We start from the raw sequence: 18,085 nt of genomic DNA, 5'->3' as shown, positions 1-18,085 counted from the left end.
ACTGCATAAAACTAAAATACTTGGGCGGGAGTTTGTTCAAAAAGAAAGTAACTTGGTCATCCTCGGATTTGGGAGGACCAGTTGTGGCAAATTCAGCAATTAACCGCCGGTAGTCTGCCAGTTTGACCTTGAGATCATCGTCAGCAGTGATCTGGAATTGCTGGAGATCGTGGTCAAGATTGATGCGACGAGTACGATCTCGGGCCGCATAGCCGTCCGTGAGATGTGCCCATCGCTCAGAGGCAAGGTCAAAATGCTGTTATTGAGAATGAAATTCAGGCAAAAGACCTTGCATGATTTCGACAATGGCAGTGGCATTACGATGTCGCCACGAGCGAACTATCTGATAAGGATAAACATGAGGATCAGGTTGCGGTTCAGTACCTTGAACGAGTTCCCATAGGTCTTGAGAATCAAGCACATGGCGCATGAGATTTGACCAAGTGGTATAATTAGACCCGTTAAAACGAGTCATATCAGTAAAAGCATGTTTGGCTGTTGCAGAGACAGGGTGAGAGGAAGAAAGGGAATGATAAAGGGAGACGCAACCGGTGGATGCATGAGAGGACTCAGAACAGGACCGGAGTGAGAAGGAGGGAGAGGCGGCACCACCGGAGGAACAAAAGGATTCGGAGAAGGCCCTGAGGGGGAGGGATAAACATGAGAGGCGGGATACGACATGAGAGGGGAAAAAGGGGCAGCGGGAGAGATAGAGGGAAATAAACTATAGGAGCCCAATGGCATGGGAGAAGACGGAGGATGAGAAGCCACTGGAGGAAAGATGGCAGCGGAAGATATGAGAGGGATGGGAGGGAAGGAAGAATGAGAACCGAAAGCAAACTCATTGTCTGACGCATTTCTCCTTTCTCATCTACGAGTGTTCACATGCATGTATGGATCTGTGTCCTCGTGATTACTCGTTCCTATGCCTTGCATAACAGACGGAGTTGCACCAAGGGAATAGGGCAACATACCTTGCACTGATTCTTGTGGGATATCCTCGCAACACCCTTCGAGATCGTCCTTGCTTGTCCACACCCCCAAAGACAATGCTGAATTGTTTCAATCGCAGAATGGCAACGATGAACCCCAGGTCATGAAGAACGGTGAAGTATGGAAAATACATAATATCCTCGCAACACCCTTCCAGATCATCCTCATCCTCTGCACCCCCAAAGACAATGCTGAATTGTCTCAATCGCAGAATGGCAACGAGGCCATGTAGGGTTAGCCCCGAACTCGGACCTCCACAGGTTCACCACAATCCCTCCATGAATAGAAAGCCAAAAGAAGAGAGTGATTTTACAGATTTCCATAGTCTCCTCCAAAAGTTTTCTGCATATCTGCAGAAATGTGAAAGTTGTCTTACTGAGGAGATTTAGAGGGCCTCCAACCTCTACAACTAAGCTGAAATCTCCTAGCATTTCTAACCATGTAACAAAAGAAGGGGATGGCAGAATGATGGCAACGATGCCATGTAGGGTTAGCCCTGAACTCGGACCTCCACAAGTTTTTCGCACATCTGCAGAAATGTGAAAGTCGTCTTACTGAGGAGATTTAGAGGGCCTCCAACCTCTACAACTAAGCTGAAATCCCCTGGCATTTCTAACCATGTAACAAAAGAAGGGGATGGCAGAATGATGGCAATGAGGCCATGTAGGGTTAGCCCCGAACTCGGACCTCCACAAGTTCACTGCAATCCCTCCATGAATAGAAAGTCAAAAGAAAGTGATTTTAGGGATTTCCAGAGTCTCTCCTCCAAAAGTTTTCTGCACATCTGCAAAAATGTGAAAGTTGTCCCACTGAGGAGATCTAGAGGGCCTCCAACCTCTACAACTAAGCTGAAATCTCCTGACATCTCTAACCATGTAACGAAAGAAGGGAATGCTCTTCTCTCAGTGCCCTTCATCAATCCACTTCCAGGGTCCCACTGCAAACATCTGATAGGGACACCTCCATAGAGACAAAGTCCATGAAGGGGATGCTCTTCTCTCAGTGCCCTTCATCAATCCACTTCCATGGTCCCACTGCAAACATCTGATAGGGACACCTCCATAGAGACAAAGTCCATGAAGGGGATGCTCTTCTCTCAGTGCCCTTCATCAATCCACTTCCATGGTCCCACTGCAAACATCTGATAGGGACACCTCCATAGAGACAAAGTCCATGAACCCAGAGCAAGAAGAAAAGAGTCAAGATATAGGTACCACTATGAAACCTGCCACCCTGACCGGCTGGAAGGGAACCCCCTGCAGCTTATCATCAGAAGACATATGTAGCCTCCCTCCAAACTGAACATCAAAAACCAAGGCATCCTCATGTGCATCCCACAAAGTCCATGAACCCAGAGCAAGAAGAAAAGAGTCAAGATATAGGTACCACTATGAAACCTGCCACCCTGACCGGCTGGAAGGGAACCCCTGCAGCATATCATCAAAAGACATATGTAGCCTCCCTCCAAACTGAACATCAAAAACCAAGGCATCCTCATGTGCATCCCACAAAGCAATAACCTAAATAGGAGTACCCGTCCCAGTGAAAGCACCAAGCCAAGTGTAGTCTGTAAGGGGCATATCATTTGTATCCATCCACTCCACTGGAATGGCAGCATCAATCTGTTGAATCCTCCCTACACTCCCTCTGAGATGACCAACAGATAAAACCCTCCGATTCTCTGGAAGCTTCCTATAAGCTTTCCAAGATCCAACAGTGGATGCAAGGCCTCTCTCCCATTTGGACCACTAACAAAGAGGGTTCTCAATTTTGGGAAGAAAGAGCTTAATACTCCAAAAAGAATCAAGTTTCAACCACGAGAGAAATGAGTTCCCTACATATGATGGAGCAAGGCAGGCTGATAAATCCTTAATTCGATCCGTCATTTCGAGCTTTACTTTGTCCATCAAGACAAAACCGATCAAGAGAAGCTTGCTCTTGCTTCATTGCATTTACAAAAGGATGCTCTAATGTGGTGGTCATTGTCACAAACAAGAGATGAGCCTATCCTTGAATGGGCTAAGTTTGTGGAATAGCTGAAAACCAATTTCATGCCACCAAGGCATGAAGAGACCTTGATCTTCTATCGAGAAAGGGATCAAGCAATATGAGAGTGAGTATTGCCGAATTTGCAACCTAGTTTTCGGTAACTCTCCTTGAGTTACTAGGAAATAGTCAAGAAAATAGAAGAGGATTTTTCATTAATCCTAATCAATCTGTAAATTTACATATCCTTTTTACAGCACGCTTATGTAAGTGAAAATGTGAGAAAATAAAATTAAATACACTACCGTTGAACTCACGTGATAGTCACATATATTAGTGAGTGACCCCCCCAAGCCTACAACCAAATGTGAGGTATGAGATTGAAATGTTCAACCCGGCTACTCTGAGAGACCTCACTAAACTGCCTAAAATAGCTGAAAGAAAGTTGAAACCTCGTAAACCTTCAATAAGCATGATGGGTCGACATCAAAGAATTAATATACCAAATCAGTTATACAACAATTCAAGAAAGGGAAAGGCTCTTGTACAGAATGTAAAAAACCAATCATGTCCCCCGATAAGTGACATTTCCTTCCATGACTCACAAGATGGATTAAGGAAGGCAAAAGTTCTCGATGTAAGAAACATGAGCCAAGGCAGCCAAGGCACACAGGTCATCAAATGTCCTATCATTTTAGCTGAAATTGCTAAGACAAATTCAGTCAAAGGGAAAGCTAAGGCATCCAAGCAGGAGGCTCTTGTACGGAATGTAAACAACCAATCATGTCCCCGGATGGGTGCCATTTTCTTCCATGACTAATGAAGAAAAGAAAAGATGGATTAAAGAAGGAAAATGTTTTGGATGTAAGAAACATAAACCAATGCATGCATGGCATAAAATGTCCTATTCTTTTAGCTAAGATTGCCAAGACCAATTCAGTCAAAGAGAAATCTAAGACATCCAAGCAGGAGGATGAGACTTGTACACCCTCATCCTAGAAATGGACCGTGAATATCAAACCAATAGTGAATGCTGTCCATTCAGCCAACGCCTTTGCACCTCATGACCTTTTCAAGGTGTATGGGCTTGTGAATGGACAAAGAATAGTTATACTCCTAGATGATGTATGTATATATACAACTTAGTCAGTGATAGAATGGTGACAACCTATCAAAAATATGTCTCTCAGAAGCTTTATGTGTCATAACGAACAAGAAACATCCATAGCACAAAATATCCCTTTTCATATAGAAAAGAATAGAAATCGGTGTGTGGGTGTGTGGTTTTTTTTTAAATCGAAGTATAGAGATGAGTAACTCCTTTATACAAGATGTTCATATGATCCTAGGTAAACCACGGCAGTATGATTTCAATCTTGCTATACATCCCTATACCATACTTCTTGTTTTGTACACAAGAATGAGAACATAGGGATCACAGAGATTCAGGACATGTACTTTATTCCGTTGACTAGTCCTACTCAAGTAAAAAGATAGATAACATGATAATCTCGTGTACATACACCACTCAAAGGAGTTCATATATCAAAAGAAGTTCAGGAAAGACACAAGTTTCTTAGAGCTTATGAGGATCCCCAGAGAAGACTCGTTTAAAATGCCTATGAAAAGAGAAGATGCTTATGCCATTATAGACTTGGAGCCAAGAGCTTCTACCTCCATGTAGAGCTTCTTATATGGTGAAAGGATAGAAATGGTAGAGTAAAGAAAAAGAGATTGATGATTTATTGAAGAAAGTCCTAATTTAGCCAAGCAATGCTCCATTCGGAGCACCTATATTAGAGTATGGATCTTATTGTATGTGTACAAATTATTGAGCTTTGAATAAACTTACGATTAAGAATCAGTATCCGATTCCAAGATTGAAGGATTTATTAGATGGGCTTAAGGGTGGTAAGGTCTTTAATGATTTGTTTTAAAATTATGGATATCATCAATTGCAAATGGAAAGAGGAAATGAAAGCTTTTCGCACTCTTGCTACACTACTATGAATTTCTTGTTATGCCTTTTTGCTTGACCAATGCTTCCTCCACTTTAGCAGGCTGATGCAAAGGGTTTTGTGACCCACAAGGGAAAGTTTGTCATAATCTTCTTCGCTAACATTCTAGTTTTTAGCGAGGATGAAGAGGAATTTAAAGATCACCTTCCTAAGTTGATGGAGCTCTTAAGGATGTATCCATTGTACCTAAGGAAGTATCCATTATTCTTTAAGAAGTATCAGTTGTGATGAAGAGGAATTTAAAGATCACCTTTCTAACGTGATGGAGCTCCTAAGGAAGTATCAATTGTTCCAAGGGAAGTCTCAATTCTTGTTCCTAAGGAAGTATCTAAGGTGATGGAGATTCTAAGGAAGTATCAATTGTTCCTAAATAAAAAGAAGAGGGTGAGTTCTTCAAGATGAGATAAAACTTTGCGACACATTGTGCCTATTAAGGGATTCCAGTTGAGATAAGAATTTGGGACACAATGTGCCTATTAAGAAAGTATCAATTGTGATGAAGAGGAATTAAAAAGATCACCTTAGAAAGGTGATGGAGCTCCTAAGGAAGTATCAATTGTTGTTCCTAAGGAAGTATCTAAGGTGATGGAGATTCTAAGGAAGTATCAATTGTTCCTAAATACAAAGAAGAGAGTGAGTCCTTCAAGATGAGATAAGATTTTGCGACACATTGTGCCTATTAAGGGATTCTGGTTGAACCCAAAAAGGCCAAGGCCATAATTGAATAGCCAATACCCAAAAGCATACATGAATTGAGATCCTTTCCAGAGACAGGTAATTATTATCGCATACTCATTGAGAATTTCGCATGACTTGCTTCCCCATTCACAAGAGCTTTTGAAGAACTAAAGAAAACTTTGTTAGTGCACCAGTGTTAACACTCCCGAATTTGGACACGGAGTCCTTTGTTGTATGCATGGATGCGACTGGTACCTCCATTGGAGCAGTGTTGATGCAAGGAGGGCATCCCATTCCTTATGGAGTACAAAGCTTCAAGGGGACGAATTGAAATATATTAGGGGACGAGTTGAAATATATTATATCTTAAAAGGAGTTATTAGCAATTGTACGTGCTTTGAAATTATGCAAGCATCATTTGCATGGCTTTGCTATCAAGATCAAGACTAACCATCAAAATATCAAGCACTTATTCTCCCATCCCATTGTCTCTTCAAGACAGATCCAATGGACCGAATACACTCAATCATTTGGTCAACCAAATATTGGATACCAGCCACGGATGGAGGATTTTTGTCGACGATGATTTGAGTGGACGGCCCCAAGCTAAAACATGTTTCTATGATAAAAGATAAGGTACTAGGAGCAAGGCTAGAGCCCCTCCTAACGAGTACTTTGCTGAAATTATGGAAGCATCCAACATATGAGACTGGGGAGTTAGAGGCAGACTCGACTGGGGTGTTAGAGGCAGACTCCATCATGGACACATGCCTACAATTTGGAAATGAACATCAGACTCCTTTTTGCATTCTTACTAGACATTATAAATTTTTCATTATGCCTTTTAGTCTGACTAATGCTCCATCCATTTTAAGTAGGTTGATGCAAAGGGTTTTGTGAACCACTTGGGAATGTTTTTCATCATCTTCTTTGACGACATTCTAGTTTTAGCCATGATGAAGAGAAACTTAAAGATTACCTTTCTAAGGCGATGGAGCTCCTAGGAAAGTATCAATTGTTCCTAAATACAAAGAAGAGGGTGAATTCTTCAAGATATACATAAGAATATTTGTGACACATTGTGTCTACTTGGGAATTCTGGTTGAACCCAAAAAGGCCAAGCAAGAATCAATTTAAGAGGGAATGGCATGGTCTTCTCACTCTTTGACCCATTTGCACTTCTTATTCCCCATTTGAAAGGTTCAAGAAGGTAGGAGGGCGAGAGAGAACGGGAGGAAAAGCTAAAAAAGCAAGAGGGAAGAGGAGTTGGTGAGACGTAAATAAAAGGAGAGAAGATGAAGATAGAGAGTAGGAGTCAAGAAAATAAATATGGTCCTTTTAAGAGAGAGAGAGAGAGAGAGAGAGAGTTGTGGAGGAGAGCAAAGAGAGCTGTACTTTAGGATTCAAACTACATTAATACATACAGGAATCAATTTAAGAGGGAGAGGCTTTTATCGCCTTCTCACTCTATAGCCCGTTTGTGCTTCTTACTCCCTTAAGGTATCTCCGCCCTTTCTATCTTTGGGACAAACACTAAAGACCCACATTGTTACTCAACTTACCACCTATGTTGCTTGATGGCCATTGTCCCAGTCCTCCTTTCTTGATTAAAGGCATCACCTCGCTTATAATAGAGCATAGTCACGATGATTCAAAAGTTGTGAAGAATCAAGAAAGAAGGGCAACGTCTAAAGTTTTGAAAGGAGATCCCATTTCAAGGCTAATATTGATGTTGTGGCACTTCAAGACCTTCTCGAATGAACTTGAATGTTCTAATCATTAGGGATAGGATGGACCTGTTTTACTAACTTCCATTTCCTATCTTGCATAGTAATACCTTTGCAAGAACTAATTTATTAAGGACACACAAAAAACTCTTATCAATTCTATGTAAATTTAACTGACAATTTATCTGAACTAAGCATGTCAACTAGCATGCAAAATTTAATTAACAGAAGATATGCTTGCCCTAAAAACTGTTCTAAACTACAGCATATATGCTTGCCCTAACAACACAGCGTATATGTATGTCAACCAGCATGCTAACTTGGCTAACAGCATATATGCTTGCCAGTTACTAAGCTGCAGACAGTATTCCACTGCAATAGAGAAAGAACGGGAGGAAAAGCTAAAAAAGCAAGAGGGAAGAGGAGTTGGTGAGACGTAAATAAAAGGAGAGAAGATGAAGATAGAGAGTAGGAGTCAAGAAAATAAATATGGTCCTTTTAAGAGAGAGAGAGAGAGAGAGAGAGAGTTGTGGAGGAGAGCAAAGAGAGCTGTACTTTAGGATTCAAACTACATTAATACATACAGGAATCAATTTAAGAGGGAGAGGCTTTTATCGCCTTCTCACTCTATAGCCCGTTTGTGCTTCTTACTCCCTTAAGGTATCTCCGCCCTTTCTATCTTGGGGACAAACACTAAAGACCCACATTGTTACTCAACTTACCACCTATGTTGCTTGATGGCCATTGTCCCAGTCCTCCTTTCTTGATTAAAGGCATCACCTCGCTTATAATAGAGCATAGTCATGATGATTCAAAAGTTGTGAAGAATCAAGAAAGAAGGGCAACGTCTAAAGTTTTGAAAGGAGATCCCATTTCAAGGCTAATATTGATGTTGTGGCACTTCAAGACCTTCTCGAATGAACTTGAATGTTCTAATCATTAGGGATAGGATGGACCTGTTTTACTAACTTCCATTTCCTATCTTGCATAGTAATACCTTTGCAAGAACTAATTTATTAAGGACACACAAAAAACTCTTATCAATTCTATGTAAATTTAACTGACAATTTATCTGAACTAAGCATGTCAACTAGCATGCAAAATTTAATTAACAGAAGATATGCTTGCCCTAAAAACTGTTCTAAACTACAGCATATATGCTTGCCCTAACAACACAGCGTATATGTATGTCAACCAGCATGCTAACTTGGCTAACAGCATATATGCTTGCCAGTTACTAAGCTGCAGACGGTATTCCACTGCAATAGAGAAAGATTTTACAACAGACAGGACATAATCAAGCTTAATTCAGAAATCGTTTGATTTTGCTGTAACCCTTACAACCATGAACATGAAAACAGAAATCCCAAAAGCAAAAAAAAAGGGGGCGGGGCAAGATTGTGCACATACAAATTGATTGCCTCTAAATCTGGGATGCCACTCAGCCAATCCTGGTTGATGCTAGAGAATGGCGCCACAGTTGTGGTCAAGGTCCCTGACGTTGGAGGTACTGCCTGTATATCACGTTTTTTCTCACAAGATCTTGGCACTATAATAGACAAAGAGCACCTTGATCTGCCTTCCAATGAACCAGGAAAAGACCCCAAACCTTTTGCACCAGTGACTTTGTAATGCCTTGCAGAACTTGTCATGTTACTTTCATTTCCAACATTTTCTGCAGGAGCTGCACACAGTTGCTGTTCATTAATCTTCTGTTCAGCAAGGACTGCTAGCGACTCATTCTGCATGTCCCCAAAAGACAATTTAGTAAGAACAGTTGCAAGAAATCTCTCTCTCTCTGTCTCTCTCTCTCTCTCTCTCTCTCTCTCTCTCGTATTAGGTAGCAGTGCATGGTGTGAAAAGGCCCAATTGAGTTTTATCACGAGCATTCTCGCAATAAGGGTTAAGGCAGAGACACCGTACCCAATCCGACTGGCTGAAACAGGTATGATACCTCTGGAGGGGGAAGCATTGTGTCAATTCATGGCTTACCTCAACAAAGTTAAGAAGATGGACAGTAGGATACCAGACAAGGCAATGGAAGCTACAAACGGCATGGGCTGGCACAGGAAAAGAATGAAATGGATGGAAACATGGGGCTATATATAGCAGCCACTGATTTACCAGAAGATGCATGTGGCAGAAAATGGTACAAAACCCTGGCAAAACCCAGGGACAAAAATGCAGATTTATAAACAGGAAATTAACTCAATGGACAGCCATGGAATACAAAAATACCTCAGGTAAGACATATCAACATTTAAAAGGCATCTCATCTGCAAAATCAGAACTAGCTCATCTGCAAAATACCTTGGGGAAGACATATCGACATTTAAAAGACATCTCATCTGCAAAATCAGAACTAGCTCACCGATGTTGAGGTAGAGAGGGGTGGACAGGCAAGACCACAGATCCCTAGAGAGGAAGGAACCTGCAAACTCTGCCACATAGGGGAGGTGGAGAATGAACAGCATGTACTCCTACGATGTAGAGCCTATGCAGACATAAGAGAAGGATATATATGGGGACAGCAGAGATCTAAAAAACGTACTAGAACAGCAAGCCAAAAAAGCTATGAAGCTACTTGAAAGAGGTTTTCGAACACAAGCTAGCCCAACAAGTACTCAACAAGTTTGGTATTTTTCTCACTGGATGTAAGGGATCACTATTAATTGATAGTGATTACCAGTCCCATAGATCCTGAAGGGTCTCCCGCAGACTTTGATACAATCATCTCTCTCTCTCTCTCTCTCTCTCATATAGAAGGCACCTGTGCTTCTCTCTCTCTCTCTCTCTCTCATATAGAAGGCACCTGTGCTTCCTTAGTCTATTATTGTCCACAAAGAATAGTCAAAGACTTGAGCCACACAAGAGTACTGCATTTCAAGCCAAAACATGTGCCTTGGCACCATGCAATAACAGTAGTCCATAGATGTTGCTCTCCTTCATGTCCGTATTCCCGTATCGCAAGCCTTGCCATTCAGCAAATGTTTATTTCCACCAACCAAATTTCTACACCAAGCAATGAAAAAAGTAACTGAGAGAGAGAACGGGGGAGAGAGAGAGAGAGAGAGAGAGAGAGAGAGAGATGATACAAAGTTTAATTGCACCACTCGGAGAAAATGCTTACCATCTCACCTAAAATAGAGTGCATGCTCAAATGAGAGAACCTTCGTGAATTCAATGTAAATGCCTCCAAGTAGGCTAATGAAGTCAAATCCAACTCTAGATTCTCCTCACTAACTCAAGTTCCTTTAATTGAACGAAACCACAGATTGAATGTCCTAGTTAGGTCTGAATTTCAAGCCAAAACATGTGCCTCAGCACCATGCAATGACACTAGTCCATAGATGCTGCTCTATTACATGTCCCTAGTCCCCTATTACAAGGCTTGCCTAATTTACATCAAGTGTATCAACCTAAATGTCAATTGTAGATGTATATTCTTCTTCTGTATTTCCAAATCATAGTTGCAATGAAACGCGTTTTTTATTTTTTGAAACGTTGCCAAACGTTTGGAAATAAAAAACACGTTTTTTTGGCAGTGGTTTTTGGGGCAAAAGGCCCTAAGGTCAATTTTTGGCCCTATTTTTTATCAAAACAGTCAAAGGAGCTGTCGCCATCACACTTTGTTGGAAAACGCCTTCCCGGGCTCACTTAAGTGTATGAACAACGTAGATTGCTGAAATGTTTTCCTCTATGTTCCTCAGTGTTCTAGGTGCCATTAGTGCATGAAATCATGCATTTTGGGCACCTGGAATGTGTACTTACATAGTAGGCATATAATTTTTGGTAAAACAGGCACCTAGGGAAAATTTTGAATCCAAACACGTTTGGAAAATTTTCCAAACGTTTCCAAACGTCTGGCAACTATGTTCCAAATATTTGAAAAAAGTAACAAAGAGAGAGAAGGGGGGGGGAGAGAGATAGAGAGAGAGAGAGAGAGAGAGATGATACAAAGTTTAATTGCACCACTCCGAGAAAATGCTTACCATCTCACCTAAAATAGAGCACATGCTCAAATGAGAGAACCTTCATGAATTTAATGTAAATGCCTCCAAGAAGGCCAGAGTCGAATCCAACTCTAGATTCTCCTCACTAACTCAAGTTACTTTAATTGAACAAAACCATAGATTGAATGTCGTTGTTAGGTCTAAATTTCAAGCCAAAGCATTGCCTCAGCACCGTGCAATGACACTAGTCCATAGATGCTGCTCTATGGACTAGTGTTTCCAAACATTTCCAAACATCTGGCAACTATGTTCCAAATATTTGAAAAAAGTAACAGAGAGAGAGAAGGGGGGGGGGAGAGAGAGAGAGAGAGAGATGATACAAAGTTTAATTGCACCACTCCGAGAAAATGCTTACCATCTCACCTAAAATAGAGCACATGCTCAAATGAGAGAACCTTCGTGAATTTAATGTAAATGCCTCCAAGTAGGCCAGAGTCCAATCCAACTCTAGATTCTCCTCACTAACTCAAGTTACTTTAATTGAACGAAATCATAGATTGAATGTCGTTGTTAGGTCTGAATTTCAAGCCAAAGCATTGCCTCAGCACCATGCAATGACACTAGTCCATAGATGCTGCTCTCTTCCCATGTCCCAATTTACATCAAGTGTATCAACCTAAATGTCAATTGTAGATGTACAGTCTTCTTCTGTATTTCCAAATATTTGAAAAAAGTAACAAAGAGAGAGAAGGGGGGGGAGAGGGGAGAGAGAGAGAGAGAGAAGAGAGAGAGAGAGAGAGAGAGAGATGATACAAAGTTTAATTGCACCACTCCGAGAAAATGCTTACCATCTCCAACTCTAGATTCTCCTCACTAACTCAAGTTACTTTAATTAAACGAAACCACATATTGAAATTTGAATGTCCTAGTTAGGTCTGAATTTCAAGCCAAAACATGTGCCTCAACACCATGCAATGACACTAGTCCATAGATGCTGCTCTCTTCCATGTCCCTAGTCCCCTGTTACAAGGCTTGCCGAATTTACATCAAGTGTATCAACCTAAATGTCAATTATCAATGTATAGTCTTCTTCTGTATTTCCAAATATTTGCATGTAGACACTATCAAAGACCATCACCAAATCCATAAAACAACACTAAAGGCATTCCTTTGACCTTGTCCTCCTTTGAATACATTGTTTACACATACTAGTAGTAGTCTAAGTTAGACTACTTGGGAGTAAAAAAGAAAAACGCATAGAAAGCAAAATTCTGACCTTATCCTTTGCAAACTTTGAAGTGGCATTAAGCCATTTTGCTATTGAACTCATGACCAAGATGGTCTTGTGATTCTTTTGGTAAGGCTGGTTATTCCTTCCAATAATTCTGTGATTTTGGCCAAATTGATCTCTGAAGCATTATATTACATCTAACAAACGGTGAAGGCTTTGGGCTTTTCCATTTTCTAGCTGTATAATTGCCATCTCCACATTGTCTCTTGTGATCCCACTTTACCCTAAGGCCTCGTTGCTTTTCCTTCTGATAAAGGCTAATCATAAAGTAGCCCATGGTACCTCATCTACAAAGCTACAACTAGATGTGAAGACAAGATGCATGTTAAGTCCAGTCTTGCCTCAAATCAAATCAGCTGCACTTAAAGGACTTTAGAGCTTCATTAGCATCACATCAACATCAATTGATGGTATTGCCTCTCTCTCTCTCTCTCTCTCTCTCTCTCTCTCTCTCTCTCTCTCTCTAGCGTGAGATCAATTGATGGTATCAACCCATTTGGCCCTCGAATAAAATCAGCTGTTCTTAAATAGCTTTAGAGCACCATCAATCAATGGTATCGATCTATTTGGCTCCAAAATTCTTTTCCTTATCCTTCAATATGAAGGCCATATTGTAAAACCATGGACCAAGACCTGGCCATCGTAAAACCTCTCTTGCAAAACCATGGACCAAGCCTAGGCATTGTAAATCTCTTCTCTTGCGTATTTGCAAAGCCATGTTCTAGATGTAAGGCCTAACAATGTGCTGAGAGCTCGGAAACATCTTTTGACATGGATATGTTTCTTCACAATGAATACAGTATTGGGTAAATCTGTGAATGTGAACTGCAGCATATATTCCCCTAAAACCCGCAGCATGACATACAAAAGTTCTCTCTCTCTCTCTCTCTCTCTCTCTCTCTCTCTCTCTCTCTCTCTCTCTCTCATCGCATGCACATGCGCAGGGCCATGCTAGGTAGTCTAGATATAAGACATAAAAATGTAGTGAGAACTCTGAAACATATTTTTACATGGTACATTTCTTCACAATGAATACGCTATTCAATAAAACTTGAAATGTGAACTGCAGCTTACCCTCTTCCAGTGAAAAATCCCTCAGCATGCATATAAATGATCCATCACGAATTCCTATGACAATACAATTAACTCTATGTACGAAAGTTAAAATGAACAGTCTTTGAGAATACCTTATTGGCTTTACGCTCCTGCCCTGATTTGTTAAGATTCTCAAAATCTGGGTTGTTCTCATGTGGTTTAACTCTAACTTGGCTTTCCTCTTGCCTTGTGTCCGTCAAATGCATGCTGTCTCTGATTATTTCTTCCTTGTCAGGTTCAGCTCTATTATGATCATCATTACCACCTTGCACCTTAACTCGAACCCCTTGTCTTTGCAAATAATTTGGATAAGCAGCACCAGGATCACTAGACTTAGGAAACAGTGAAGCTTTAGTCTTCAAGCAATAAGGTGGTGAAACAAGCAATGATCTTCCTCCCGATGATTTTGTACCAGCACAGATTCCAGGAGCCTCTTCATTGTTATTAAAAGCACCTATCATCGTAGCTGGTGTTCCTAGGAGCTCACCCTGGTGAGACATAAGCACACTTGTATAATTGGGAGTGTCAGCTTTTATATCCCTATACAAAGCTCCTGTTTCCTCTCTTTCAACCTGTGAAACTTGCTGTACAGGTGTGATAACATCACGCTGTCGCTTTCGCAGTATTGAAGGAGTACCACCAAAGCTTCTTGCTGCAATTCTGAGCACTGCCTGGGGGCTAGCCTCTATAGAAGGTGAATCCCACGAACAATTTGGTGGAGTAAAACAGCCCGCTGCAGACATAAACATCTGACGTACACCAAGAGGGCTGTAGACTTGTTGAACATAGCCAGAGCTCGTCAAATCATAGTTGGCAAAGGGTAAATCCAATGTTGGAAACTTAGGAGGCTCGTAGAAAAGAGAATCTGTTTCTATACTAGTCATTTCAGAATCTGGCTTGTCCTGATTTAACTGCATTGACACTACTGCTTCACTGATCCCACCTTCTCCTGATGACTGCTGAGGCAGAACAGCCCTTGATAAACCACCGAGTTCTTCACGTGTACTGTCAGTTTCCAGTTCTCCTTTAGCTGGATCTGATAAGAAGCCAGACTGCCCTTCTTCTGAATCCTGCATCATAGGAATGTCAATCAGCTGAAGACAGTCGGTATCGCACATAGGTAGGTCAGGCTCAGCTTCTTGTGACAATGTACTTGACACTCTAAGATCGTATTCTGGCTTGTTCAATGATGTTTCACTCATATCCAAATCCATCGCATCTGAAGATTGCTGCATCTGCAAACACGGTGTTCCTTCAGCAAAATTAAAATTGTGGTTGTTTGCATCTGAAGATTGCTGCATTTGCAGGCATGATGTTCCTTCTGCAAACGCGAAATTGTGGTTGTTCGCAAGCTCCAAACTTCCTGTGATAATGGAGTCAAGTTTTTTCTTGATAGAGCTGTTCCAGTGGTTTTTGATAGCGTTGTCCGTCCTAAGATAAATAATCATGCAAAACTGTCAGACCCGATTGCATACATTCCAGAGTCTGCATTGGTCTTATCCACACATTTAATGGCTGTAGAATATCTACGAGATATGAAAAAGGTCAGCAAATCACGAAGATAGAACCACTAGTTAGATTCAAAATTTTAAGAGCAGTATAAAAATGTCACCTTCCAGGTAAGAATTTTGCAATCTCTGCCCACTTGTTTCCATATATTTGATGAGCTTGGATAAGTGCCAACTCCTCTTGTTGAGTCCACGCCTCCTTTTTAATGTTTGGATTGAGATGGTTATGCCATCTATTAGCAGTAGCGATCATTAACAATCACAGAATTATTCAAACGGTTGCAACCTTAGATTTTTCATTCAAGTAATGATTAGCCCGATAAAGACCAATCCACATGCTTAACAATGGGCATGTCTACTCCAGAAAAAAGTGAAGCAAGGCTTATGGGGACAAAGATCAAATGGCATTTGTGAGCATGCATCTTGAAGGTACCAACCTTTTCTTTACAAGGAGCACAGGAGAACCAAAACAGAACTAATTGGATGAATCGTTCATGACTTAAGCATATGAGTGAAGCCCTAGCATGGGCAAAAGACGTATCAAGTACACAACGTACTAGTCTCAACCAGTTCAACAATTGATTTTAGGACACCTTTTTTTTTAAGAAAATGGTTGATTGATAGCAGAATGTCTTCAGGGCTATCCAAGTGTTTCGTTTGTCTACATCCCCATTACTAGTTTGGCTAACAGGCTGATTATTCCAATTGTGATCCCAGTCTTTGCTTTCTACATTTGTAACTTACATAAGAGGAGCAGAAGAACAAGTCATCCAAGCAACACCGTTCTTGCTTCTGAATAGAAGCACCAAATATAAAATTGAAAAAAGAACATCATACAGCTCAGCAGGGATAAACCTTTCTCTGCATTGCTTCCCAATTCGCCCTGGCAAGGACTGCGCAATGACTGACCATTTCTTCGCTCCAAACTGGCTCACAAGCTCCGCTATTTTTTCATCTTCCTGGTTAAGTATGGTGCCAACTATGTTATCAGCAACTGGAATTGTGAAACAGTACTATCTAGGATAATGTATGTGGTTGGAAAAAGGGATGAAGGACCACCTCTTTTGTCCATGGTCCTTTCACAAGGTCAGGATTAAGAACTTTCTGCCAGCGATGGAGGCATTGCACATCTGTTCGATCCGTAAAAAACTCCGCTGCAAGTTTGGTAAACAACCAGAGTATTGGACGTAAGGTCCCCTAATTCTTATTGAAAGATCACACTCCACAAAAACAAATTTAGAATATCTTTGCTACCCACACCTATATGTAATAAATTGGCTGGTACACATGAAAAACATCCACGTGCCAGGCATCCCAATTTGTTGAATGGAAATGAGCTATAGAGAATACCTATTTTCTTCCAGTTCTTGCCATTGTAACGCTGAACTGCTCTTCGCAGTGTCTCATCCTGACAAGGATCAGGAAAGGAATTAATACAGCACTTAAGACCACGAATTATGCAAATATCACCAGTCGCTCCATTGCCAAACGCATGACCTAACAATCTTCCATAACTTCAAAACAACTGCACGAAAAGAGCAGTTGATTCTAGACACAACAACAAGGAAAATTATTAATTCTCACCTCTTCTGGTGTCCAACCTCCTTTGGAGGATTTCCTTGTAGGCCCACCGGTACGACTGCGTAAATGTGCATATTTGGTTACAGATTTGAGGTGAATTGAAGTGACATAAGTTGTCAACAGAGGCATCTTCTTTAGGTTGAATAAACTTGCAGATATGAAGGAAGGGCCACGGATGAAAACTTACCCTTGCACAGGAGGCAGACTGTGGACGGCACTGTCGCTGCAATCAGAAAGGGATGAGCATGATGGTGCTGGCCTCCTCTCCTCTGAAGCACAGTTTTTCTTGCATTTGATTCCTGCCATTTCCCCGAGCAGCTGAAATAGTGCATGTCCCGTGGGCTTGCGGTCGTATGAGTGAAGAAATCGCCGCAGCCCAAATTATTCGACCGTGAGCCACTCAAAGGACGAAGGGACTGATGCCGATCGGGATGGACCAAGAGCATATGCGGTGCAGGAAGCAGCTACAAAAAGAGTAGAGGCGAGGGAAGGAGGGAGGGAAGGAAGCGCAGGGAACGGACAAATGGATGGGGATGGAGAAGCGGGAAGTGGTGAGATAAAAATGGAAGGAGCGAGGGGGGGGGAGGAAGATGCAGCAGGCCATCAAGGGGAGGTGGAGGGGGAGCAAGGGAAGGCAGGGGTGAGGAGGGAGAAGGAACGGAGGAGCTGGGAGGGAGGCATAATGGAGCTCCGAGGATGATGATGATGGTATTGTTGTTGTGGTTGAAGACGAAGATGATGAAGATGAAGATGAGAAGAGAGGGCAACACAGAGAGCAAAAAGCTCTCTCCCTCAACAACAAAATTGAAGGACCAGATCTAACGGCACCTCCCCTTCACTCAGTCTCTCTCTCTCTCTCTCTCTCTCTCTCTCTCTCTATATTCAAACGTCAAACGGCCCTCTCACCGCCTCCCGCCGGTCTCCCCCTTTCCCACCTGCTAAACCGGTCACCGCCCTCAAACCCCTTTTGACTTTCTGGAACGCTCTCCACCATCACGGATCTCACCCCACGCGTGCTCTTCAGTCTCGCCCATCGCGCCCTGCCTTTTCTCCTCCATGTTTCCCCACACACACACACACACACACACACACACACACACACCCCTCTTTGCCTCCAACAATCAGCCCCCTCCCCGCTTCAATCATCGCAAGGAATGCCGTCTCCACAAGCACTCCTCGCATTCTCTCGCCACCTTCCACCTCGCTCCCCACACACCCATGTCGCTTCTCAGCTCGCTCCACATCCTTGCACTCC

General features: G+C 41.9%; 1 protein-coding gene across 1 annotated transcript in view; it reads right to left on the bottom strand.

The window, feature by feature from the left end:
* Positions 1 to 17,647, bottom strand: part of LOC147880346 (uncharacterized) — a 53,030-nt gene extending 35,383 nt beyond the window's left edge. Inside the window, exons 1-8 of the mRNA XM_087370926.1 lie at positions 17,018 to 17,647; positions 16,834 to 16,888; positions 16,600 to 16,657; positions 16,309 to 16,403; positions 16,105 to 16,208; positions 15,354 to 15,482; positions 13,834 to 15,172; positions 8,813 to 9,144 (exon numbers count right to left, since the gene is read on the bottom strand). Of these exons, the coding sequence (XP_087227052.1) occupies positions 8,813 to 9,144; positions 13,834 to 15,172; positions 15,354 to 15,482; positions 16,105 to 16,208; positions 16,309 to 16,403; positions 16,600 to 16,657; positions 16,834 to 16,888; positions 17,018 to 17,136 (2,231 nt within the window). The 5' untranslated portion in view covers positions 17,137 to 17,647. The remainder of the gene's footprint in view (positions 1 to 8,812; positions 9,145 to 13,833; positions 15,173 to 15,353; positions 15,483 to 16,104; positions 16,209 to 16,308; positions 16,404 to 16,599; positions 16,658 to 16,833; positions 16,889 to 17,017) is intronic.
* Between the last annotated feature and the right edge of the window lie 438 nt (positions 17,648 to 18,085).

The sequence above is a fragment of the Dipteris shenzhenensis genome, chromosome 32, assembly GCF_047967505.1.
Source record: "Dipteris shenzhenensis isolate YYH24624 ecotype China chromosome 32, Dip_SZ_1.0, whole genome shotgun sequence".
Classification (NCBI taxonomy): domain Eukaryota; kingdom Viridiplantae; phylum Streptophyta; class Polypodiopsida; order Gleicheniales; family Dipteridaceae; genus Dipteris; species Dipteris shenzhenensis.
This window is presented reverse-complemented; position numbering and strand designations above follow the sequence as displayed.